Source organism: Haliotis cracherodii, unplaced genomic scaffold, assembly GCF_022045235.1.
Source record: "Haliotis cracherodii isolate W230 unplaced genomic scaffold, xgHalCrac1.p SCAF_3, whole genome shotgun sequence".
Taxonomy (NCBI): Eukaryota; Metazoa; Mollusca; class Gastropoda; order Lepetellida; family Haliotidae; genus Haliotis; species Haliotis cracherodii.
The window spans coordinates 33,127,827-33,153,465 of NW_027266286.1; the positions used below are offsets into that span (position 1 = coordinate 33,127,827).

The 25,639-nt window shown below is 42.4% G+C and overlaps 1 protein-coding gene across 5 annotated transcripts in view; it reads left to right on the forward strand.

The window, feature by feature from the left end:
* LOC139474389 (uncharacterized) overlaps window positions 1-25,639 on the forward strand; it is an 84,838-nt gene that overhangs the window by 19,728 nt on the left and 39,471 nt on the right. For 4 of the 5 annotated variants that reach the window (XM_071257375.1, XM_071257376.1, XM_071257378.1 and 1 more), the window contains exons 3-6: window positions 16,617-16,708; window positions 17,073-17,190; window positions 21,550-21,575; window positions 22,177-22,317. In XM_071257375.1, coding sequence (XP_071113476.1) covers window positions 16,617-16,708; window positions 17,073-17,190; window positions 21,550-21,575; window positions 22,177-22,317 — 377 coding nt within the window. Of the gene's footprint in view, window positions 1-5,619; window positions 5,742-16,616; window positions 16,709-17,072; window positions 17,191-21,549; window positions 21,576-22,176; window positions 22,318-25,639 lie in introns of those variants that run through there. The other variant, XM_071257380.1, reaches the window with a different exon arrangement.

Sequence of the window (25,639 nt, forward strand, 5' to 3'; positions counted from 1 at the left end):
TTGTCACACTCAGTTGCGTTGCGTATCATCCGGGTACTCACGGGGAAAAAACAATAACAAAGGCAACAACCAGTCCCGGGGAACGGCTTTAGGTCAGTGTCCCTTTAATGTTGTGATATGCTTAGATTAATTGTTTTTCGGTTTTATGCATTTTGTGTATTTGTACTACATGTATTCTGAAGAACTTGTTTATATCATAAAACGGTTTGCATTCATTGTTCACCACATTCATGGCTAATCCATCGATTTGGCGATCACGGTACCAACAGAATCCCTTGAATTATGAATATTATTCAAATTTGGCTTTCTCAGCCCATAACCATCTTGGACGCATGGATCATAAGTGATTGCAAAACACAAATTGGTCAGTTTGTTTAGTTTATTTGCTCCAAATCACAATATGATGTTGCAGTTTTGAAATAGAATTACAAAGATGAGGTTACATATCATAGACTCTGAATCCATGTCACATAGACTGATACCGGACTGGCTGTGGCATACTGTAGGCAATACACTACTGCAGGTGCAGGCAGTTGTTGTGAGATGAGTGACTGTAGGTCAGACAGATGCTTCTCTGTGTCATCAGCACTATTTGGCTGCAAAGTAGTCTGTCATACAGAACCTGGATCAAATATATCCAATACAGCCCATGCACGTCTAAAATATTTGGCAAGTCTACATTACTGCAGTATCAGTATGAAAATGAAGAAAGTCTCTGGGCTCCTTTTTATTATATATTATAACTATAATTTAACAACTGTTTTTTTTCTGTAAAATATTTCATTTCTGAGACTAGATGTTTGTCAAGGCTGAAAAGATCAATTGATGTTTACCTTTATTACAGCACAGATACAAGGGGAAGGGTCAATGGGAAAAAACAAAACAATGAGTGTTAAAATCCTATAATTGTTGTTAAATTCACACACCCCAACAAGTCTTAGTCATACTATTGACATACATGAAGTACACATACTGATCAGTGGCCCCAGTGGATATTTGGATCTGTGTTATATTCTTGAATGTTTAGCTTGTTTTGTAATACACATGCATTATACCGGACACCAATCCGCCACAGTTGTTTGATGCTACTAATAAAGTATTTTGTATCTACTTTGGTAATTAAACATTTCATTTACTTACTTTGGTAATTAAACATTTCATTTACATACGAAAGCATTTAATTCAGGCCGTTCCCCTTTGTTTAAAAAAGAATAGCTGTGTTACCGGATGCTTATACCACATGGACAGAGCACAGTGTCAGCAGTGACATGTGAAAAGCCACTGTTTATCTACAGGCTTGCTGGTCTCTACTTATCCCTATACCAAACAACGCTGAATCAGCTGATGCTATCAGAAAAAATCCTTCTTGGCATGTTTATGTAGATAACCTTCCTATAAAAGAGTGGGTAATATGAGAACAATGTGGGCCGTCTTGCTGTAGATGTGATGGGTTTCAGGGCTTGAAGTACACCTTTGCCTGATGGCCTATAGACTAACATTTATTCTATGAAATCTTATATTACACAATACCGTTCTTGACTCTAAAAATAAAAAAAATAATTTTCCCGATGCTGATTTCATAGAGCTAGCTAAAGCTGGCTAGACTTCTTTTGTAAACGTTTCTAGATTGTGTTTTTTTTTCATAAAATAAATATATTCCACAGTCATGGTGCAGGACTAAATGGCCTAGTGTGGTGAGGATTGTGGCCACCTGTCTCATCACTGACATTGTAGCCTGTCCCAGGGGCTGATGAAGGAACTGCTGTGTAGCAGTTGGTATTTCCTCAGTTTGCACTACAATCAAAGGGTTTTACAGGACACACAATGACCGTCCAGTACTCACAAATGTTGAGAATGAAAGCAGAAAACAATATACTGTGTCCCGAGGAACGCACAATAATATTCAGTGTACTTACAGTGCATCAAGAGCAGGTTTGGGCGTCTGTTATTTCATCCATCAATCATGACCACTGTCCACCTACACGTACTCTACACTTTACATTACTTCACAGGACTCCATGTTGCCTGCAAGGACCCTAACATTAATTATTGGGGTCCCTGGTACCCCTCCTTTTGTAGGTCAAGGTAAAGTCCTGGGGTACAGGTCAATACATTATATCAGCACTGTGCAGCTATTTTGCAGGAACATCAATCTATAGCAATTAACCAATAGACTAATTAAGTATGTTGCCATGCATCCAGAAATGCTTGGACATTAATTAAAAGATATATTACAGCATTTTAACAAAACTAATAATCCAATATTCTAATTTATGACTTGATTCGTCCATGCCAATGTTTTAAAGAAATATGACTTCTTTAAATTCTATTTTTGAAATAACTAAACAAATAAAAACAGAATGGAAAGTTAAAAAGACTTAAATAATGGCAGTAACATTTCTTGCCAACATACAGTATGAGAAAAAAGTATTTGTTGGTTAGCATAATCACCGTTGATGTCCATGTTATTTCTGTGTAGCAAAAATATTTTTTGCAGGTTTATTAAATGATAATCTTAAGTTTAATTCTTAAATCTACAACACTTAATTAATACTTAATGGTTTCAATCTATGTCCCAATTGTCAAACTTTCAAGAACTTCAACTGTTTTTTGCGCAATGCCACAAACCTTTAAGACGTTAAACAGATGCTTGTTTCGATATAGGTCAGATAGAAGCAACTATGAAGGACGCAGCTTTGAAGTCTTGCACTTGAAATAAGTTTGGATAGCAACATAACAAATTTATTACAAATTCAAAAATATTTACAAAATTTCTGTTCATGCAACCTGAAATACTTGACAATTAATATAGTCCAGATTTTAAAAAAACAAACACATGAGAAATGTCAGAAAATGTTGTTTTGAAAGAAAACTGAAATCTCAAACCCAATCCCAATGAAATGGTCCTCCCGAAGTATGTCTTGACTCCACTCACATTAACTTGTACTAGTGGTCACATTGTTCCTGCAGACAGTGTGTCAAAGCCTAGTACTATCTATATATGTTAGGCAATGTGTAAAATGGCAGAAAGTTTCACTTAGGCAATTTACAAAAAGTCAACATATTTCAGTCATTTTACAATTCATTTTCCATTTGTTATATTATGATAACAATTTCCAAACATGTTTATGCTCTATTTCATTACCCAGTGTCGTAAAATGATAAAATTAAAAGAAAACAAAGGTCAGTGTATATTTTTAAAAACATTTTGGCTTCTAATCATTGCATATTTAGTCTATTGTGAAGTTTTAAAGCCCTTTTGAACTTCTTAATATTTTGTAAATTGCCAGAGTGAAAATTTCAGTCATTTTACTCATTGACTGATTTTAAACATTGACTGTAACACGTATACAGCCAATTAAGGCTTGTCCATTATATGCTTTAGTTGTAGGTAATATACAACCTTGATGTTTGGAAAGACTGGCTTTATCATAATGATACCCATGTTTATATGCATACATTAAGTCCAAATATTCATTCGGCATAAGCAAAGGGAAGGAACTCTTCAGTGTTATTGACATTTTGTGGTGTGTTCACTGCTTGATATCAGTCAATTGACAGTTGATTGACTAGGGCTTCTAGCATGTAGGCATTAATTGCTCCTCTACCTCTCATCACTATCATGTTGATAATAATATTGAGGCCATATTCCAGGCTTGCCTTTGATGGTGATCTCAACAGTCATTTGACCACCATATTGAGACTCACAAATGTCTGCATTTAAGCAAGGTAACAAGGTGTCATGAAAAAATGCCTGTTCCACTTGCCGTGGTCATACAACGCTCCTGTTTGCGAAAACCTGACAGTGAAGATCAAGCACAATTTTGATGATAAGCAGTACAATAACAACACATACTGTAGACTCAAGTCACACTCCCAAATATCTCTTAAATAATTAATTAGGTTATTTGGCATTTAGCTGAAGAAAGACATTACTCTATTCACGGAATGTACTCCCACAAAGCGCCAGTAGGACATTGTAAGCTTTCATAGATCAGCATCCATGGTCATCATCAACTCCGCCAGTTTGACATTGGTACAAGCTCACTCTCAAGATACATGATGTGTTTGGCAATACGTCTTGAACAGTCAGACAGATAGACAGACAGACAGACAGACAGACCTGCTCCAATCATCCACACTTGTCACCTCGGACAGGTCCGAATAGTCACTTGTTATACAGACAGTGACAGATACGTGTTACAGGTACTCTTCTGGGAGTGAATCAAGTAAACAAATAGAATATTGTGCCCTGTAAATATATATGATTTGGTTAGTTGGTTTGTTGCCAAACTCAGCAATATTCCAGCTATATGAAGGTGGTCTGTAAATAATCGAGTCTGGACCGGACAATCCAGTGATTAATGTCATGAGCATCGATCCAAGCAATCCCGTTAGTCGCCTTTTACGACAAGCATAGTCACCTTTTACGGCAAGCATCGGTTGCTGAAGACCTATTCTACCCCGGAATCTTCACGGGTCAAATATATATGAGAATGTATACAACTATATTTGCAACTCTTTAAGAATGGATATTCTTAAACAATATCAGTCATATGTCTCACCTGTGATGTAAGCAGGCTGTGGGGTAGCCGAGTGGTTAAAGTGATTGCACCCCACATGGGTGTAATGTGTGAAGCCAGTCCAAGTGTCCTCCTCCCCTTTCCTCCAACACACACACTCACTCACAGTGATATAGGCACCATCTCTGTCATGAACGTCTAGCAAAGTTATTCTGTGCACAATATCGGTAACAAGATCTAAGCTGACAGCTGGATTCATTCCAGATTAGTAACATTATTAACTGCAGTCCAGCTACTGAGTTATTGAATCTTGATAAGATAATGATCACGTTACCAGCCCACTGCTTGCAAAGAATACTCAAACAATCCTTTTGTTGGGGAGAACAGTGAGCTGACCTAAGGTATTATGCACCTGCCTCAGTAAATTTATCATGTAAATACTTACCGCTACCACCCAGTGTTTTAATACTTATCTGTTCGATGTGTGACAAGTCATTCAAATCACTGTACAACACTGATTCTGTCATTTGACAACGTACGGCAAACTGCTTTAACCCACCAAGCCTTATCAGCCCACATTTATGCTGTGACGTGATATCTTTCAACTGTATTTCAAATAAATTTGAATAAATGTATCATTGATCATGCTTACAGCCAAGAACATGGAGAAGTAATTTGTTTACAGTGTAACCCAGCAGGAAATATGTACTGTCAGAATGCAGTGGTGTAAATAATCTGTTGAAATAATAGACTTAATTTCATCTCAAATTTACAAATGAAAGATTTACCCCATGTGTTGTGATTTATTTCAAAGAGCATTTAGATTATCTTGATTGTATAGCATAGTGTAGTAACAGGTCTGTGTTGATGGGACATAAAGTGTTAAGTGTCCCCAAGGTGTGCATTCTTGTAACGGCAGGGAGGAGTGTAATCCAAGTCACAGCCCACTGCTCAAATAGGACCGCAGTGGGATCACATTTCGGAATATCTATTGACAATCACGTCTGCCCTATCAACCGGAGCATCTTGACTGACAACATGCTTTGTTTAATGCCAACGCTCCGTAAGAAAGGACGAAGCAAATCGTCAATCGAGCTCGTCCGGATACGTTATAGTTTCCAAAATATCGATGCTGACACTCCAAGACGTCCCCATACGGTTGCTATGCCAGCCATAACACAGTTTGTGTTGGAGGGAACAAAACTTAAAACTCCAGAGGTATTTTAATATTATGTTTGTAATATTTTGGTATAGATTTCTTTATTGTTAAGACCTGTTTGTTGACGTAGTTACACGGGTGGTGAAGCAAAGGATTTCTCCATTGAGTCTGGCCAGTTTTTTTAGTTGGTCGCATTTTATTATGTGTATATCATGCTAATTGTGATATTTCTTATACTTACAGTGATATGGCTTTCATAATAACATGTATAAGATGATACTGACACCAGTGAAATAATTCAGTATGACTGTAGGTTTTTTTCTAGTAGTATGTCCTTATGGAGTCATCTGTGAGGCATTTAAACAGAACCTGTTCTTGGTGGCTAGGGGCTAGAGTGTCACAAACACCATGTCGGAGGGCCAGAACATAGCTGTTGGTTTCATTGACATCAACAGATATGAAGGGTATATGAAGACCACAACGTAACATGACATTCTTATCATATTTCATTCAGGATGAATATGAAAGTGTATTGAAATGTGCATGAAGATGATCTTATCTTTAACTGTTCATTCATTTATCCATTTTGAAAAAAGTATCAGACAGTTTTTATCTCTGTACTCACTTTGAAATTATTTTAATTCTATAGAGGCTACAGGTATATTTACAACCCTCTCATAAGGAGATTTTCAGTGGGGTTATTCATACCAGTGTAGACCATGAGAAGTTGGCCTGAGCTTGTTCTAGTACATGGACCATGGCGATATTTGCTCAGGAATATGAGTCTGATTATATGACTATATTCAATCAAACCCCAATAATTATTTCATTTCTGTTTTGTGTCCAGTTTTCCCTGAAACGTAGTATGGTCAAAGTGATAAGGTTGACCCTTAGCAAGTGTTTTGTAAATAAGGCACTATATTGTTGATGATGTAGCCTATTACATGGGATCGGTTTGCAGTAGACCAGAAATATTGCTGCAATGTCAGGAAATATAAATACTGCTTGGATGGTTTGCCAAATCTTTTGTGACTGACATTTTTGGAATGGACTGCATGTTCATGATAGAAGTTCATGTCCCCCATTCAACTGTCGGTATCCCTCACTGTTCATGCCCCCCATTCAACTGTCTGTATCCCTCAAAGTTCATGCCCCCCATTCAACTGTCTGTATCCCTTACTGTTCATGCCCCCCATTCAACTGTCCGTATCCCTCACTGTTCATGCCCCCCATTCAACTGTCTGTATCCCTCACACAGTGTCCCCCATTCAACTGTCTGTATCCCTCAAAGTTCATGTCCCCCATTCAACTGTCTGTATCCCTTACCATTCATGTCCCCCATTCAACTGTCTGTATCCCTTACTGTTCACGTCCCCCATTCAACTGTCTGTATCCCTCACTGTTCATGTCCCCCATTCAACTGTCTGTATCCCTCACTGTTCATGTCCCCCATTCAACTGTCTGCATCCCTCACCATTCATGTCCCCCATTCAACTGTCTGTATTCCTCACTGTTCATGTCCCCCATTCAACTGTCTGTATCCCTCACGCAGTGTCCCCCATTCAACTGTCTGTATCCCTCACTGTTCATGTCCCCCATTCAACTGTCTGTATCCCTCACTGTTCATGTCCCCCATTCAACTGTCTGTATCCCTCACGCAGTGTCCCCCATTCAACTGTCTGTATCCCTTACTGTTCATGTCCCCCATTCAACTGTCTGTATCCCTTACTGTTCATGTCCCCCATTCAACTGTTTGTATCCCTCACTGTTCATGTCCCCCATTCAACTGTCTGTATCCCTTACTGTTCATGTCCCCCATTCAACTGTCTGTATCCCTCACTGTTCATGTCCCCCATTCAACTGTCTGTATCCCTTACTGTTCATGTCCCCCATTCAACTGTCTGTATCCCTTACTGTTCATGTCCCCCATTCAACTGTCTGTATCCCTCACTGTTCATGTCCCCCATTCAACTGTCTGTATCCCTTACTGTTCATGTCCCCCATTCAACTGTCTGTATCCCTCACTGTTCATGTCCCCCATTCAACTGTCTGTATCCCTTACTGTTCATGTCCCCCATTCAACTGTCTGTATCCCTCACTGTTCATGTCCCCCATTCAACTGTCTGTATCCCTTACTGTTCATGTCCCCCATTCAACTGTCTGTATCCCTCACCATTCATGTCCCCCATTCAACTGTCTGTATCCCTTACTGTTCATGTCCCCCATTCAACTGTCTGTATCCCTTACCATTCATGACCCCCATTCAACTGTCTGTATCCCTCACGCAGTGTCCCCCATTCAACTGTCTGTATCCCTTACTGTTCATGTCTCCCATTCAACTGTCTGTATCCCTTACTGTTCATGTCCCCCATTCAACTGTCTGTATCCCTCACTGTTCATGTCCCCCATTCAACTGTCTGTATCCCTTACTGTTCATGTCCCCCATTCAACTGTCTGTATCCCTCACTGTTCATGTCCCCCATTCAACTGTCTGTATCCCTTACTGTTCATGTCCCCCATTCAACTGTCTGTATCCCTCACTGTTCATGTCCCCCATTCAACTGTCTGTATCCCTTACTGTTCATGTCCCCCATTCAACTGTCTGTATCCCTCACTGTTCATGTCCCCCATTCAACTGTCTGTATCCCTTACTGTTCATGTCCCCCATTCAACTGTCTGTATCCCTCACTGTTCATGTCCCCCATTCAACTGTCTGTATCCCTTACTGTTCATGTCCCCCATTCAACTGTCTGTATCCCTCACTGTTCATGTCCCCCATTCAACTGTCTGTATCCCTTACTGTTCATGTCCCCCATTCAACTGTCTGTAACCCTTACTGTTCATGTCCCCCATTCAACTGTCTGTATCCCTCACCATTCATGTCCCCCATTCAACTGTCTGTATCCCTCACGCAGTGTCCCCCATTCAACTGTCTGTATCCCTCACTGTTCATGTCCCCCATTCAACTGTCTGTATCCCTCACGCAGTGTCCCCCATTCAACTGTCTGTATCCCTCACTGTTCATTTCCCCCATTCAACTGTCTGTATCCCTTACTGTTCATGTCCCCCATTCAACTGTCTGTATCCCTTACCATTCATGTCCCCCATTCAACTGTCTGTATCCCTTACTGTTCATGTCCCCCATTCAACTGTCTGTATCCCTTACTGTTCATGTCCCCCATTCAACTGTCTGTATCCCTTACCATTCATGTCCCCCATTCAACTGTCTGTATCCCTTACTGTTCATGTCCCCCATTCAACTGTCTGTATCCCTCACTGTTCATGTCCCCCATTCAACTGTCTGTATCCTTCACTGTTCATGTCCCCCATTCAACTGTCTGTATCCCTTACTGTTCATGTCCCCCATTCAACTGTCTGTATCCCTTACCATTCATGTCCCCCATTCAACTGTCTGTATCCCTTACTGTTCATGTCCCCCATTCAACTGTCTGTATCCCTTACTGTTCATGTCCCCCATTCAACTGTCTGTATCCCTCACTGTTCATGTCCCCCATTCAACTGTCTGTATCCCTTACTGTTCATGTCCCCCATTCAACTGTCTGTATCCCTCACTGTTCATGTCCCCCATTCAACTGTCTGTATCCCTCACTGTTCATGTCCCCCATTCAACTGTCTGTATCCCTTACTGTTCATGTCCCCCATTCAACTGTCTGTATCCCTCACTGTTCATGTCCCCCATTCAACTGTCTGTATCCCTTACTGTTCATGTCCCCCATTCAACTGTCTGTATCCCTCACTGTTCATGTCCCCCATTCAACTGTCTGTATCCCTTACTGTTCATGTCCCCCATTCAACTGTCTGTATCCCTCACCATTCATGTCCCCCATTCAACTGTCTGTATCCCTTACTGTTCATGTCCCCCATTCAACTGTCTGTATCCCTTACCATTCATGACCCCCATTCAACTGTCTGTATCCCTCACGCAGTGTCCCCCATTCAACTGTCTGTATCCCTTACTGTTCATGTCCCCCATTCAACTGTCTGTATCCCTTACTGTTCATGTCCCCCATTCAACTGTCTGTATCCCTCACTGTTCATGTCCCCCATTCAACTGTCTGTATCCCTTACTGTTCATGTCCCCCATTCAACTGTCTGTATCCCTCACTGTTCATGTCCCCCATTCAACTGTCTGTATCCCTTACTGTTCATGTCCCCCATTCAACTGTCTGTATCCCTCACTGTTCATGTCCCCCATTCAACTGTCTGTATCCCTTACTGTTCATGTCCCCCATTCAACTGTCTGTATCCCTCACTGTTCATGTCCCCCATTCAACTGTCTGTATCCCTTACTGTTCATGTCCCCCATTCAACTGTCTGTATCCCTCACTGTTCATGTCCCCCATTCAACTGTCTGTATCCCTTACTGTTCATGTCCCCCATTCAACTGTCTGTATCCCTCACTGTTCATGTCCCCCATTCAACTGTCTGTATCCCTTACTGTTCATGTCCCCCATTCAACTGTCTGTATCCCTTACTGTTCATGTCCCCCATTCAACTGTCTGTATCCCTCACCATTCATGTCCCCCATTCAACTGTCTGTATCCCTCACGCAGTGTCCCCCATTCAACTGTCTGTATCCCTCACTGTTCATGTCCCCCATTCAACTGTCTGTATCCCTCACGCAGTGTCCCCCATTCAACTGTCTGTATCCCTCACTGTTCATTTCCCCCATTCAACTGTCTGTATCCCTTACTGTTCATGTCCCCCATTCAACTGTCTGTATCCCTCACTGTTCATGTCCCCCATTCAACTGTCTGTATCCCTTACTGTTCATGTCCCCCATTCAACTGTCTGTATCCCTCACTGTTCATGTCCCCCATTCAACTGTCTGTATCCCTTACTGTTCATGTCCCCCATTCAACTGTCTGTATCCCTTACTGTTCATGTCCCCCATTCAACTGTCTGTATCCCTCACCATTCATGTCCCCCATTCAACTGTCTGTATCCCTCACGCAGTGTCCCCCATTCAACTGTCTGTATCCCTCACTGTTCATGTCCCCCATTCAACTGTCTGTATCCCTCACGCAGTGTCCCCCATTCAACTGTCTGTATCCCTCACTGTTCATGTCCCCCATTCAACTGTCTGTATCCCTCACTGTTCATGTCCCCCATTCAACTGTCTGTATCCCTCACGCAGTGTCCCCCATTCAACTGTCTGTATCCCTTACTGTTCATGTCCCCCATTCAACTGTCTGTATCCCTTACTGTTCATGTCCCCCATTCAACTGTTTGTATCCCTCACTGTTCATGTCCCCCATTCAACTGTCTGTATCCCTTACTGTTCATGTCCCCCATTCAACTGTCTGTATCCCTCACTGTTCATGTCCCCCATTCAACTGTCTGTATCCCTTACTGTTCATGTCCCCCATTCAACTGTCTGTATCCCTTACTGTTCATGTCCCCCATTCAACTGTCTGTATCCCTCACTGTTCATGTCCCCCATTCAACTGTCTGTATCCCTTACTGTTCATGTCCCCCATTCAACTGTCTGTATCCCTCACTGTTCATGTCCCCCATTCAACTGTCTGTATCCCTTACTGTTCATGTCCCCCATTCAACTGTCTGTATCCCTCACTGTTCATGTCCCCCATTCAACTGTCTGTATCCCTTACTGTTCATGTCCCCCATTCAACTGTCTGTATCCCTCACCATTCATGTCCCCCATTCAACTGTCTGTATCCCTTACTGTTCATGTCCCCCATTCAACTGTCTGTATCCCTTACCATTCATGACCCCCATTCAACTGTCTGTATCCCTCACGCAGTGTCCCCCATTCAACTGTCTGTATCCCTTACTGTTCATGTCTCCCATTCAACTGTCTGTATCCCTTACTGTTCATGTCCCCCATTCAACTGTCTGTATCCCTCACTGTTCATGTCCCCCATTCAACTGTCTGTATCCCTTACTGTTCATGTCCCCCATTCAACTGTCTGTATCCCTCACTGTTCATGTCCCCCATTCAACTGTCTGTATCCCTTACTGTTCATGTCCCCCATTCAACTGTCTGTATCCCTCACTGTTCATGTCCCCCATTCAACTGTCTGTATCCCTTACTGTTCATGTCCCCCATTCAACTGTCTGTATCCCTCACTGTTCATGTCCCCCATTCAACTGTCTGTATCCCTTACTGTTCATGTCCCCCATTCAACTGTCTGTATCCCTCACTGTTCATGTCCCCCATTCAACTGTCTGTATCCCTTACTGTTCATGTCCCCCATTCAACTGTCTGTATCCCTCACTGTTCATGTCCCCCATTCAACTGTCTGTATCCCTTACTGTTCATGTCCCCCATTCAACTGTCTGTAACCCTTACTGTTCATGTCCCCCATTCAACTGTCTGTATCCCTCACCATTCATGTCCCCCATTCAACTGTCTGTATCCCTCACGCAGTGTCCCCCATTCAACTGTCTGTATCCCTCACTGTTCATGTCCCCCATTCAACTGTCTGTATCCCTCACGCAGTGTCCCCCATTCAACTGTCTGTATCCCTCACTGTTCATTTCCCCCATTCAACTGTCTGTATCCCTTACTGTTCATGTCCCCCATTCAACTGTCTGTATCCCTTACCATTCATGTCCCCCATTCAACTGTCTGTATCCCTTACTGTTCATGTCCCCCATTCAACTGTCTGTATCCCTTACTGTTCATGTCCCCCATTCAACTGTCTGTATCCCTTACCATTCATGTCCCCCATTCAACTGTCTGTATCCCTTACTGTTCATGTCCCCCATTCAACTGTCTGTATCCCTCACTGTTCATGTCCCCCATTCAACTGTCTGTATCCTTCACTGTTCATGTCCCCCATTCAACTGTCTGTATCCCTTACTGTTCATGTCCCCCATTCAACTGTCTGTATCCCTTACCATTCATGTCCCCCATTCAACTGTCTGTATCCCTTACTGTTCATGTCCCCCATTCAACTGTCTGTATCCCTTACTGTTCATGTCCCCCATTCAACTGTCTGTATCCCTCACTGTTCATGTCCCCCATTCAACTGTCTGTATCCCTTACTGTTCATGTCCCCCATTCAACTGTCTGTATCCCTCACTGTTCATGTCCCCCATTCAACTGTCTGTATCCCTCACTGTTCATGTCCCCCATTCAACTGTCTGTATCCCTTACTGTTCATGTCCCCCATTCAACTGTCTGTATCCCTCACTGTTCATGTCCCCCATTCAACTGTCTGTATCCCTTACTGTTCATGTCCCCCATTCAACTGTCTGTATCCCTCACTGTTCATGTCCCCCATTCAACTGTCTGTATCCCTTACTGTTCATGTCCCCCATTCAACTGTCTGTATCCCTCACCATTCATGTCCCCCATTCAACTGTCTGTATCCCTTACTGTTCATGTCCCCCATTCAACTGTCTGTATCCCTTACCATTCATGACCCCCATTCAACTGTCTGTATCCCTCACGCAGTGTCCCCCATTCAACTGTCTGTATCCCTTACTGTTCATGTCCCCCATTCAACTGTCTGTATCCCTTACTGTTCATGTCCCCCATTCAACTGTCTGTATCCCTCACTGTTCATGTCCCCCATTCAACTGTCTGTATCCCTTACTGTTCATGTCCCCCATTCAACTGTCTGTATCCCTCACTGTTCATGTCCCCCATTCAACTGTCTGTATCCCTTACTGTTCATGTCCCCCATTCAACTGTCTGTATCCCTCACTGTTCATGTCCCCCATTCAACTGTCTGTATCCCTTACTGTTCATGTCCCCCATTCAACTGTCTGTATCCCTCACTGTTCATGTCCCCCATTCAACTGTCTGTATCCCTTACTGTTCATGTCCCCCATTCAACTGTCTGTATCCCTCACTGTTCATGTCCCCCATTCAACTGTCTGTATCCCTTACTGTTCATGTCCCCCATTCAACTGTCTGTATCCCTCACTGTTCATGTCCCCCATTCAACTGTCTGTATCCCTTACTGTTCATGTCCCCCATTCAACTGTCTGTATCCCTTACTGTTCATGTCCCCCATTCAACTGTCTGTATCCCTCACCATTCATGTCCCCCATTCAACTGTCTGTATCCCTCACGCAGTGTCCCCCATTCAACTGTCTGTATCCCTCACTGTTCATGTCCCCCATTCAACTGTCTGTATCCCTCACGCAGTGTCCCCCATTCAACTGTCTGTATCCCTCACTGTTCATTTCCCCCATTCAACTGTCTGTATCCCTTACTGTTCATGTCCCCCATTCAACTGTCTGTATCCCTTACCATTCATGTCCCCCATTCAACTGTCTGTATCCCTTACTGTTCATGTCCCCCATTCAACTGTCTGTATCCCTTACCATTCATGTCCCCCATTCAACTGTCTGTATCCCTTACTGTTCATGTCCCCCATTCAACTGTCTGTATCCCTCACTGTTCATGTCCCCCATTCAACTGTCTGTATCCTTCACTGTTCATGTCCCCCATTCAACTGTCTGTATCCCTTACTGTTCATGTCCCCCATTCAACTGTCTGTATCCCTTACCATTCATGTCCCCCATTCAACTGTCTGTATCCCTTACTGTTCATGTCCCCCATTCAACTGTCTGTATCCCTCACTGTTCATGTCCCCCATTCAACTGTCTGTATCCTTCACTGTTCATGTCCCCCATTCAACTGTCTGTATCCCTTACTGTTCATGTCCCCCATTCAACTGTCTGTATCCCTTACCATTCATGTCCCCCATTCAACTGTCTGTATCCCTTACTGTTCATGTCCCCCATTCAACTGTCTGTATCCCTCACTGTTCATGTCCCCCATTCAACTGTCTGTATCCTTCACTGTTCATGTCCCCCATTCAACTGTCTGTATCCCTTACTGTTCATGTCCCCCATTCAACTGTCTGTATCCCTTACCATTCATGTCCCCATTCAACTGTCTGTATCCCTTACTGTTCATGTCCCCCATTCAACTGTCTGTATCCCTTACCATTCATGTCCCCCATTCAACTGTCTGTATCCCTCACTGTTCATGTCCCCCATTCAACTGTCTGTATCCCTTACTGTTCATGTCCCCCATTCAACTGTCTGTATCCCTCACGCAGTGTCCCCCATTCAGCTGTCTGTATCCCTCACTGTTCATGTCCCCCATTCAACTGTCTGTATCCCTCACTGTTCATGTCCCCCATTCAACTGTCTGTATCCCTTACTGTTCATGTCCCCCATTCAACTGTCTGTATCCCTTACTGTTCATGTCCCCCATTCAACTGTCTGTATCCCTCACTGTTCATGTCCCCCATTCAACTGTCTGTATCCCTTACTGTTCATGTCCCCCATTCAACTGTCTGTATCCCTCACGCAGTGTCCCCCATTCAACTGTCTGTATCCCTTACTGTTCATGTCCCCCATTCAACTGTCTGTATCCCTTACCGTTCATGTCCCCCATTCAACTGTCTGTATCCCTTACTGTTCATGTCCCCCATTCAACTGTCTGTATCCTTCACTGTTCATGTCCCCCATTCAACTGTCTGTATCCCTCACACAGTGTCCCCCATTCAAATGTCTGTATTCCTCACGCAGTGTCCCCCATTCAACTGTCTGTATCCCTTACTGTTCATGTCCCCCATTCAACTGTCTGTATCCCTTACTGTTCATGTCCCCCATTCAACTGTCTGTATCCCTCACGCAGTGTCCCCCAATCAACTGTCTGTAGCCCTCACTGTTCATGTCCCCCATTCAACTGTCTGTATCCCTTACTGTTCATGTCCCCCATTCAACTGTCTGTATCCCTCATCATTCATGTCCCCCATTCAACTCTCTGTATCCCTCACGCAGTGTCCCCCATTCAACTGTCTGTATCCCTCACTGTTCATGTCCCCCATTCAACTGTCTGTATCCCTCAAGCAGTGTCCCCCATTCAACTGTCTGTATCCCTCATGCAGTGTCCCCCATTCAACTGCCTGTATCCCTCATGCAGTGTCCCCCATTCAACTGCCTGTATCCCTCACGCAGTGTCCCCCATTCAACTGCCTGTATCCCTCACGCAGTGTCCCCCATTCAACTGTCTGTATCCCTCATGCAGTGTCCCCCATTCAACTGCCTGTATCCCTCATGCAGTGTCCCCCATTCAACTGCCTGTATCCCTCACGCAGTGTCCCCCATTCAACTGCTTGTATCCCTCATGCAGTGTCCCCCATTCAACTGTCTGTATCCCTCATGCAGTGTCCCCCATTCAACTGCCTGTATCCCTCACGCAGTGTCCCCCATTCAACTGCCTGTATCCCTCATGCAGTGTCCCCCATTCAACTGCCTGTATCCCTCATGCAGTGTCCCCCATTCAACTGCCTGTATCCCTCACGCAGTGTCCCCCATTCAACTGCCTGTATCCCTCATGCAGTGTCCCCCATTCAACTGTCTGTATCCCTCATGCAGTGTCCCCCATTCAACTGCCTGTATCCCTCATGCAGTGTCCCCCATTCAACTGCCTGTATCCCTCATGCAGTGTCCCCCATTCAACTGCCTGTATCCCTCACGCAGTGTCCCCCATTCAACTGCCTGTATCCCTCATGCAGTGTCCCCCATTCAACTGCCTGTATCCCTCACGCAGTGTCCCCCATTCAACTGTCTGTATCCCTCATGCAGTGTCCCCCATTCAACTGTCTGTATCCCTCATGCAGTGTCCCCCATTCAACTGTCTGTATCCCTCATGCAGTGTCCCCCATTCAACTGCCTGTATCCCTCACGCAGTGTCCCCCATTCAACTGTCTGTATCCCTCATGCAGTGTCCCCCATTCAACTGTCTGTATCCCTCACGCAGTGTCCCCCATTCAACTGTCTGTATCCCTCATGCAGTGTCCCCCATTCAACTGTCTGTATCCCTCATGCAGTGTCCCCCATTCAACTGTCTGTATCCCTCATGCAGTGTCCCCCATTCAACTGTCTGTATCCCTCATGCAGTGTACCTTCTCCTCCAGATTCAGCCCCTGAACACACGAAGCAAGGCCCAGGATGACATAGACTTGGATGTGAATCCTGAAGCTGTTCCCTTTTTACCTCAGAGCTTCATGTAAGTTCTTAGATGTGTTTCCTTCTAACCTCACAACTTTATGTATGTTCCTAACAGCTTATGTGTACTTTTCTTAACATAAATGTTTTATTAAGATTTGGCCATTTGCTTTGACCTATGATTTTAGGATTTTGTCCATGGTCATCATTTCAACTCATAATAATGGCTGATTGGACAGGGCTTCAGCATGGTATAGGAGGATTGGTTTGAACATGTACAGAAGTCAATACTCTATTGATATGGGAGTCTGAGCATATGCTCATCATACCTCTCACAAAGTTCCCTGACATGGCAGTTTATTGCTAATATCCATCTCTCACCTACTCGTATATCTGTGGGGCTGCCATTACCTTCTTGCTTCAAGGTCATCCACAGTGTTGAAGAAAATAGCTGTTCCGAAGCGTCATTTGGACACATTTGGAGGAATGGAGTATAACGTCACCGGGCGACGCGGCGTCATTCTACACACAGATAGATACCAGGTGGGCTGCAAGTGTTGCTGCTTAGACAGCGGAATATGTTGAGTAGATTGTCATAATGCCACAAGTCAGTCATTTGTATATTCTCAATTTGTTTCAGAGCTTCTTCTTGCTCCTTCATCAGGTTAATGCGGCATTCACTTGAAGGGGAAGTAGCTCTGAAATGTTGTGAGAAAGAATACAAGAAGTTGCTATCCTAATAAGTGTCATATATTCAAACGGTATTGAATCTGGAGGATTTGAAATGCAGTTTTGGTGAATAACATGTTGAATTTGATTGTTATCTGTCTAATCATTCTAGTTCTTGGAAAGAGACAAGCAAGTTTTGCACTTCCTTGAACAGTTTAAAAACAGTCTGATCTCGATAATGAGCCTGGATTTGATTGTTAGGAACATAATACATCAGGGTGGTAAATAGTTATTAAAGATATTGATGTACTGAATATGTTGGTTGGTTTGTTGTTTTACGCCGCACTCAGCAATATTCCAGCTATATGACGGTGGTCTGTTAATAATCGAGTCTGGAGCAGACAGTCCAGTGATTAATATCATGAACATCGATCCACGCAATTGGGATCGATGACATGCATCAACCAAGTCAGCGAGCCTGACCACCTGATCCCGTTAGTTGCCTTTTACGACAAGCATAGTCACCTTTTACGGGAAGCATGGGTTGCTGAAGACCTATTCTACCCCGGAATCTTCACGGGTCTACTGAATATGTAGCAAGAACATATGTTAGGACATTGTAAGCTTTCATTGATCAGTATCCATGGTCATCATCAACTCCGCTAGTTTGACATTGGTAGAAGCTCACTCTCAAGATACATGATGTGTTTGGCAATACGTCTTGAATAGACAGACAGACAGACAGACAGACAGACAGACAGACAGACCTGATCCGATCATCCAAACTTGTCACCTCGGACAGGTCGGAATAGTCACTTGTTATGCAGATGGTGACAGATACATGTTACAGGTACTCTTCTGGGAGTGAATCAAGTAAACAACCAGAATATTGTGCCCTGTAAATATATATGAGATGGTTAGTTGGTTTGTTGTTTAACGTCTCACTCAGCAATATTCCAGCTATATGACGGCGGTCTGTAAATTATTGAGTCTGGACCAGACAATCCAGTGATTAATATCATGAACATCGATCCACGCAATTGGGATCGATGACATGCATCAACCAAGTCAGCGAGCCTGACCACCCAATCCCGTTAGTCTCCTTTTACGAAAAGCATAGTCACCTTTTTACGGCAAGCATGGGTTGCTGAAGACCTATTCTACCCTGGAATCTTCACGGGTCTACTGAATATGTTGCAAGAACATATGTTATTTAGAATTTACAGGTTATATAGACATGCTCATTTTATGAATGTGGCAGATGTACTCATGGTATAGAAAGTACTGATGTTATAAAGAAAGAACTCATGTTATAAAGAAAGTACTCATGTTATAAAGAAAGTACTCATGTCATAAAGAAAGTACTCATGTTATAAAGAAAGTACTCATGTTGTAAAGAAAGTACTCATGTTATCGATAATGAAAGTACTCATTATAACGAAAGTACTCATGTTATAACAAAAGTACTCATGTTATAACAAAAGTACTCATGATGAAAGTACTCATGTTATAACAAAAGTACTCATGTTATAACAAAAGTACTCTTGTTATAACAAAAGTATTCATGTTGTTAAGAAAGTACTTATGTTATAATGAAAGTACTTATGTTATTATGTAAGTACTCATGTTATAACAAAAGTACTCATTTTGTCAAGAAAGTACTTATGTTATAATGTAAGTACTCATGTTTTAATGAAAGTACTCATGTTATAATGTAAGTACTCATGTTATAATGAAAGTACTCATGTTATAACAAAAGTACTCATGTTGTAATTGAGCCCTGCTTTGGCAGGCACATTCTGCAAAATATCCATTTTTGTTTGTTCAAAATGGGGAATTTTGAATTCAAATTCACAGGTTTTTAACATGTGTATTGTTACATACATTCCTGTACAAGTATGTAAGTGTTTACTCTCACACTACTCATTTATGTCTCTTTTTCGAACAAAAAGTGGAAACACCGGTCACAAATGCAACTGGAAACACATCATGTGAATGCAATGGTCTGTGACCCACATGGCCTGACCTAGGCTTTCATTCTTATCTTTTAGCCGTCTTGAGCAAATGTGGGAAATTGCTCTATGGTCCAGCAATCTTCAGCTGGTTTTTTTTCAACCTTACGACTGGATTGTCTTGCCATTTGCTTCTTTTTCTTCTCCACACGATTATCAGATTCAGTCTCCTCCATTGGCATCTATATTGATCACTTCTCTGAGATGTGTCACCTCTGACAGCCATCAGTCATCACTACTCAGAGATGTGTCACCTCTGACAGCCATCAGTCATCACTACTCCGAGATGTGTCACCTCTGACAGCCATCAGTCATCAGTACTCCGAGATGTGTCACCTCTGACAGCCATCAGTCATCAGTACTATAATGACCAGTAATCTGTCCGAGGCCTCACCTTTGGCTGCCTTGGATGTTCATGTCTTGTCAGATGTGAAGACTATCTGTTCTACCTACTACGTCACCTCCAACCCCGGCAAACCAGGTGACACCCTCAACAGAGGAGGTAGAGCAGGCGTGAATGCTTTGTGCCTTTCTATCTTCTGGACTTTATCACAGTCTACTGTTACATCTACTTCAGCCAAGAGGCCGATTCCTGTTCCCAGTTGCCACACCATTTGTCACAGGCCCCTTGATGACCTCAACACTAAGGTCTTGACCATTCTTGAACTCCATCTATTTTTTTGCACTTTCCAACTGGATGATCAGAAGTAGAAGTTTTGGTCTCCTATCTTGGACTCATCTCAGGATTCATTTTAATTCTTGGCATCTGCATCTTTGAAGTAAATCCCTCAGAAAACAGTTTTTTTGCCTGCCTTAGCCACGGTAGCTCGTGTCAGGAAAACACATGTACTAGGTTTCATGAGGACCAACTTCACACGACACCAGCACAGCACTGTTCATCATGGTCATTGCTAAAAATCTACTTCCCGGTCAACCTGGTTTGCCATTCCTCAACTATCATTGTTCGTTAGATCTGAAGTTCAGCAGGAATGGTCATCAGGGCTCTTTGCGGTATCAGTGAAATCCATGCACTAGTCACTGCCTCCATTGTCGTCACCGTCGCCACCTGAGCTTACCCCTCCAGAGCATTGTTGAGGGAACACAGACCGATATGATAAATGTGCGTCTAAACAACATATCCATTTTGGTCTATCAAGCTTGGAAGTATGATTATTCTAGACCCTCACTGACCCAGCTGTCTTGATGCTATTTGATTGTAATATGACTTATGACACTTACAGAGGTGAGATCCTTGACGAGTATTCCCAGCACTTGTGTGTCCTGCTCCAGTCTCCACCTGCATGCAGTTGCAGTAGGATCTTGCTTGATGTTTCTACAATTACCCACTCATGATGCTTGTATGAACCAGTCAACTAGAGGATGACGTCCATTTGATGCAGATGAACTTTCCTCTTTCCTCCCTAAACGTTATTTCTGTACATCGAGGAATCTGTGCCTGATTGTTCGGTACATAGTTATTAATGTTTAAGAATTACCATTTGGTGCAGGGTGCCTGTGGAGCTTACACCAATTCTTTGATGTAAATTAGACACACACGAGGGGTCAAAGTGCCTGCTGTCAGCTGCTTGGGGAATAATGGACCTCCCTGCAATAGCATGAGACAGTATACGTAAAAAGGTGTTCACTTTTACATTAAATTTATTTTCATACCTATCCTGTCTCAAAGGATATATTGCCTGCCTGGCTTACCACACTCAGGATAGACTCGCCTAGACTGTACTCCAACTTCACAACACAAAATGAAGGCTTGGGGCCAGGTCATGTGCGAGTTGGTTGAAGTTTTGCAAATGGTTGTCTTTGCAGTGTTGCCACGTTTTGTTCGAAAAAGAGATATAATGCTTAGTGTGACACAGGATAAGTATTAAATATTAAATGTCATGTAAAATTAAAAAATTTAAGCATTGAATCCTAACCTCTACAAAATGACAACATTAATTACTTATATTAGCATGAACTGGGAAATTACAGTTTGTGAAATTTTACATTCGCTTCAGATTTAGGTAAGTCCCTGAAGAGAACATGCTTGTTTTGAAGATGCACTCATGAAATTGATGGAGTCATTTTAGAGGCAGCAGTTGTTCTGATATGCACATGCTCTTTATGTATGGATTTATTATATGTAAAATGAATAGTGAGCGATCAGTGTCAGCTTGCATCTCCATCAGGTACATGTTTCCTGACTCACTGTTTCTTCTTTCAGTGGGCCTCGTTTCGACCTCTGGATGGGTATGTCAATATTCAGGGTTTGATGAAGAATTATAATATTCACAATTTGACCTTTAGGATCAATGTAACAAATCTTTTTATTTGATAACATTTGTGCTGATGAAATGATTTAACAAAAGTATTTAGGAATATGTTGTTTTGATTTTCATGACTTTGATGTTGTGGAAATTGGCCTAATTACAGTCTGGGAATAAACCTAACAGATAGAAAAATATAAATTTGAAAAGTCAAAACAGTAATTGACATATAATATTTTGTAAATGTTTGTTGAGTGACCTATTGTGATAACCCCATCTTGAGGGGAATTCTTGTCAGTATTCCATGCATTTGTCAACCAAATGTAATTACGATCATGACCGTGCAGGTCAGCAGCACCAGCAGAATGACAATGCAAGGTCTCTTGCTTCATTCATTAGACTGGTAATAACTGATCACCAGCGCCCTATTTGCACAAATCTTAAGTCTATGTTAGATTATAGGTGTTGCGAACATCGTAGTGCTAAGTTCGCTTTGTGCAAGTGGGCCAATACAACACAACTTTCAGTTCCAGCACTGTACTGTGTGTGTGACTGTGTATGTGACTGTGTGTGTGACTGTGCAGGATGAGCCAGCGAGATCGTCTATTGGCGGAGTTGCTCTACATGGAGAAGCTGCGTGGAGTGAAGCGGCGACGAGAGGTGCTGCCTCACCGAGCCCAGCTTGACCTTGTCATGGGTGGCAAGAAGATTGAAATGGAAGAGAGGTAACCGTGCATATTAATAGTTAATAATATATAAGATTAATATAATACATGTCATTTCTCAAAACCTACCGGTAATTAATATTTATATATATATATATATATATATATATATATATATATATATATATATATACACCTATTAATAAGGTTTTGAGAAATGACATGTATTATATTAATGTGTCCAGAAGTTTCCTCTTTATTTAGTGGGCGATCATTTTGGCTCAAAGCCAATAACTCTCCTTTCGAAGTGTCGCTTCCCCATTGGCTCCTGGTTCAGTTTGCCCTGCAGTAATTTGTGAGATGAAGAGACAGAGCAAAGCAAAAATTGTTCACTGTTGCATCATCAGTTGATTGTTTACTACTGAATATCCTAAACATGTTTGTAGTGATTGTAGTGCCTGCAACTAAACCATAAACTGAAACGTTTGAAGGTAACGTGAAAACCTCCCATGAAAAACTGTCTGTTGTCGCGTCCTTTTCTATGTCCTGAAACGAGGGTGGAGGCGTTCGGTCTTGGGTAACATCAAGGAAAACTGGAAACTCTCCTTACTTATCAGCCTCCGTGTTTGGATTACCATTTGCCTGGACTTCAATGTAACAATGTCTGAGAGACTGGTACATCTGCAGCGCTGACTTCCTTTGACAGGCCTTTATCACTGATCTGTAATTATTTTACATGCTTCTATTGATAATTAAAGAACACATTGTTTGATGTTATTTACATATCAAATTTTCATTTCTGATTAATTTCTGATAATATAAGTAGAAAATATACCATGCGCAAATCAACCTTGTATCTAGGAACCAGTCAGTTGCAATTGATATACACACCAGTCATGTGAATAACAAGATAGACCATTAATGTTCTGCCCCTTAATAATGTGTCCATCATGAAGTGCTGTGTTTCATCACAGGTGTTAATGAATGTTTTACAAAATTCTGTTGCTCATGCAGTAAATTAGAGATTTGTCCCAATTATTAATCTGAATCACATCTGCTTCTCCAGAAAATAGGTATGATACATAAACAGTTGAATTTAATATTTGCATTGTTTGATAGGCATTACTTAGAAGTTGACGGATGACAAGGTAGACACAATTTTATGGATAACAACTTCTTTAATACTGTGAAAGCAACGTTTCGGTATAGATCCTTTGTATAGAAACGTCGCTTTTCACAGTATTAAAGAAGTTGTTATCCATAATATTGTGTCTACCTTGAATATTTGCAGTTGACCAGGTACCGGTGGTTCCTTTACAACCCATGCAGTATCCTGCTATACTCATTCTCATTCAACAATACAAGACAACTGTAGTACTAAGTCTATTTATTAGACATTCTTCAGTAAAATTGATTGAAGTAAAATGTTTATGATCAAGTACTTTTGTCATGACATGAGTGCAAGTGTAAATTGTACAGCATTCTGTAGAGATGTCTAAATGCTACTTGTTAATATGCTATCCATTTCTTACTTATTCTGCATTACTCCCTAATGCATCTATACTGTGTACCTTATGACAGAAACAGAGCTGTGCGATGGTCCTAGGCTGAAGAAGACATGTTGTTCTCAAAAAGGCTTCTGTCTGAAGACCAACCTCGCACAGCTGCCACATGATGAACAGAAGTGAAGTCACATATCTTCACATTCCTGCTTGTCACCAGACAGACATGTTGTGTCTTCCTTTCATTTTTGGCTTTAATTTGTGGTTTGCACTTTGCTTCCACGTGGAGTATACATTTATCTTATCATCATGCCTGTATTTGTGTAATAATATGTATTTATTCCATGTGGAACACTCTTGTCTTTTTCATTGACATGGCTTGTTGTTTTCCCACCATTTTGAATCTTCTATACGTGTCTCTTTTCATAGAACGTGAGGCAGTCGTGACTATTTTCAATTGCCGGCTAGGCATTTTATTGTATATATTATCAATACCTTTAGCCGCTAGTGGCCTTAAAAGAGTATTCATGCTTGTTATTTTAACACAATAAACTCTGTTTTTCCGATTTAAACTTTGGTATATATATTGGTGTTGGTGTCGGCTCATCCACACCCGACTATGCTTAAGATCCAAGATGTTAGGTTCACCTTCATTGACACCGAGGTCTGATGATCACTCAAACCCTTATCAGCTTTTGCATCTTCATCCCTGGCCATGGAGCAACACTTAACTAAGACTAATGCTAATCGTCTAGACCACCTTCAGACAGTGGTTGACTTTCAACAACGGCAGATAGACCACATGAGAAATCACTTCAGGGCAGCCTTGGCGGAGATTACAGCTATCCGCCAGCTTGGCTAAATTCTATGCTCATGACAAGACTGCACTTAAAGCGTGGGAGTATGTTTCTCACAGCGAGCTAGCAGGTCAGGGAACTATCATCCGAGATGCTCCTCCCCAAAGATCAGGGTCAAAGTTCTTTTTATGGCAGGGACGTGGCAGAGGCAGAACACAGGGCTCCTTATCAGTCCCACTGTGGTAATTCCCAGGACAGGAGCAGGGATAAGAGGGGAAAGCAATGAACCCTGGGAAAAATCACGACTAGGATCTCCCAACCCCAATTGTCGACATCTCCGTAGGTGGGAGGCTGGGCTTTTTTTTGGCAGAACAGGATTGGTGTTGTGGCTGCTTTCATACTAAATGTTCTACACTACGGCTACCACCTGGACATAGAGGTAGACCCACTGTTGACCACGCCTCCACCATCCTGGCTCTACCCAAGAGAGCAATATCAGCTGCTGGGATCCAACATACCTGGTAGACATTTTGCAGGGAAAGAGAACCATAGACATTGTACACGCCCAAGCGTTAACACCAGGCTTTTATTCTCCCATCTTTCTACAATCATGCACATTTTTCACCACTGTCAGGTGTTGTTGCGATTGCTCACATCAGCCCAGGATTTGACAAGCAGAGTTTGTCTGCACCTACACCCGATACAGCAGTTCCTGTCACCATACATCAGACGTCAGGACCCGTATATAGCCATCACTCTAACATCTCACCTTAGGACACATCTCAATTGGCGTCTCCTTATCCAGGCTAACCCCCAACCTGCACAACCAAGAAACAACTCACTCTGACTCCCTGCTTCAACAGACATTTCGGTTCTTTCATCTGGTGGATCGACTTGGGACTATAATTTCTGGTCCAGCATATCCCCAGATGTCCGAGGCATTAGCCATACCGGACAGGGTGGCCCCCACAGAGTGGTTACTCCACACAGGCTTTTCAACAGGTGCATCAGTGGTTCGATCAAACCAATATTGACCTCTTCGCAACACACCAGAACCACCAGCTGATGACCTATGTCCCTCCA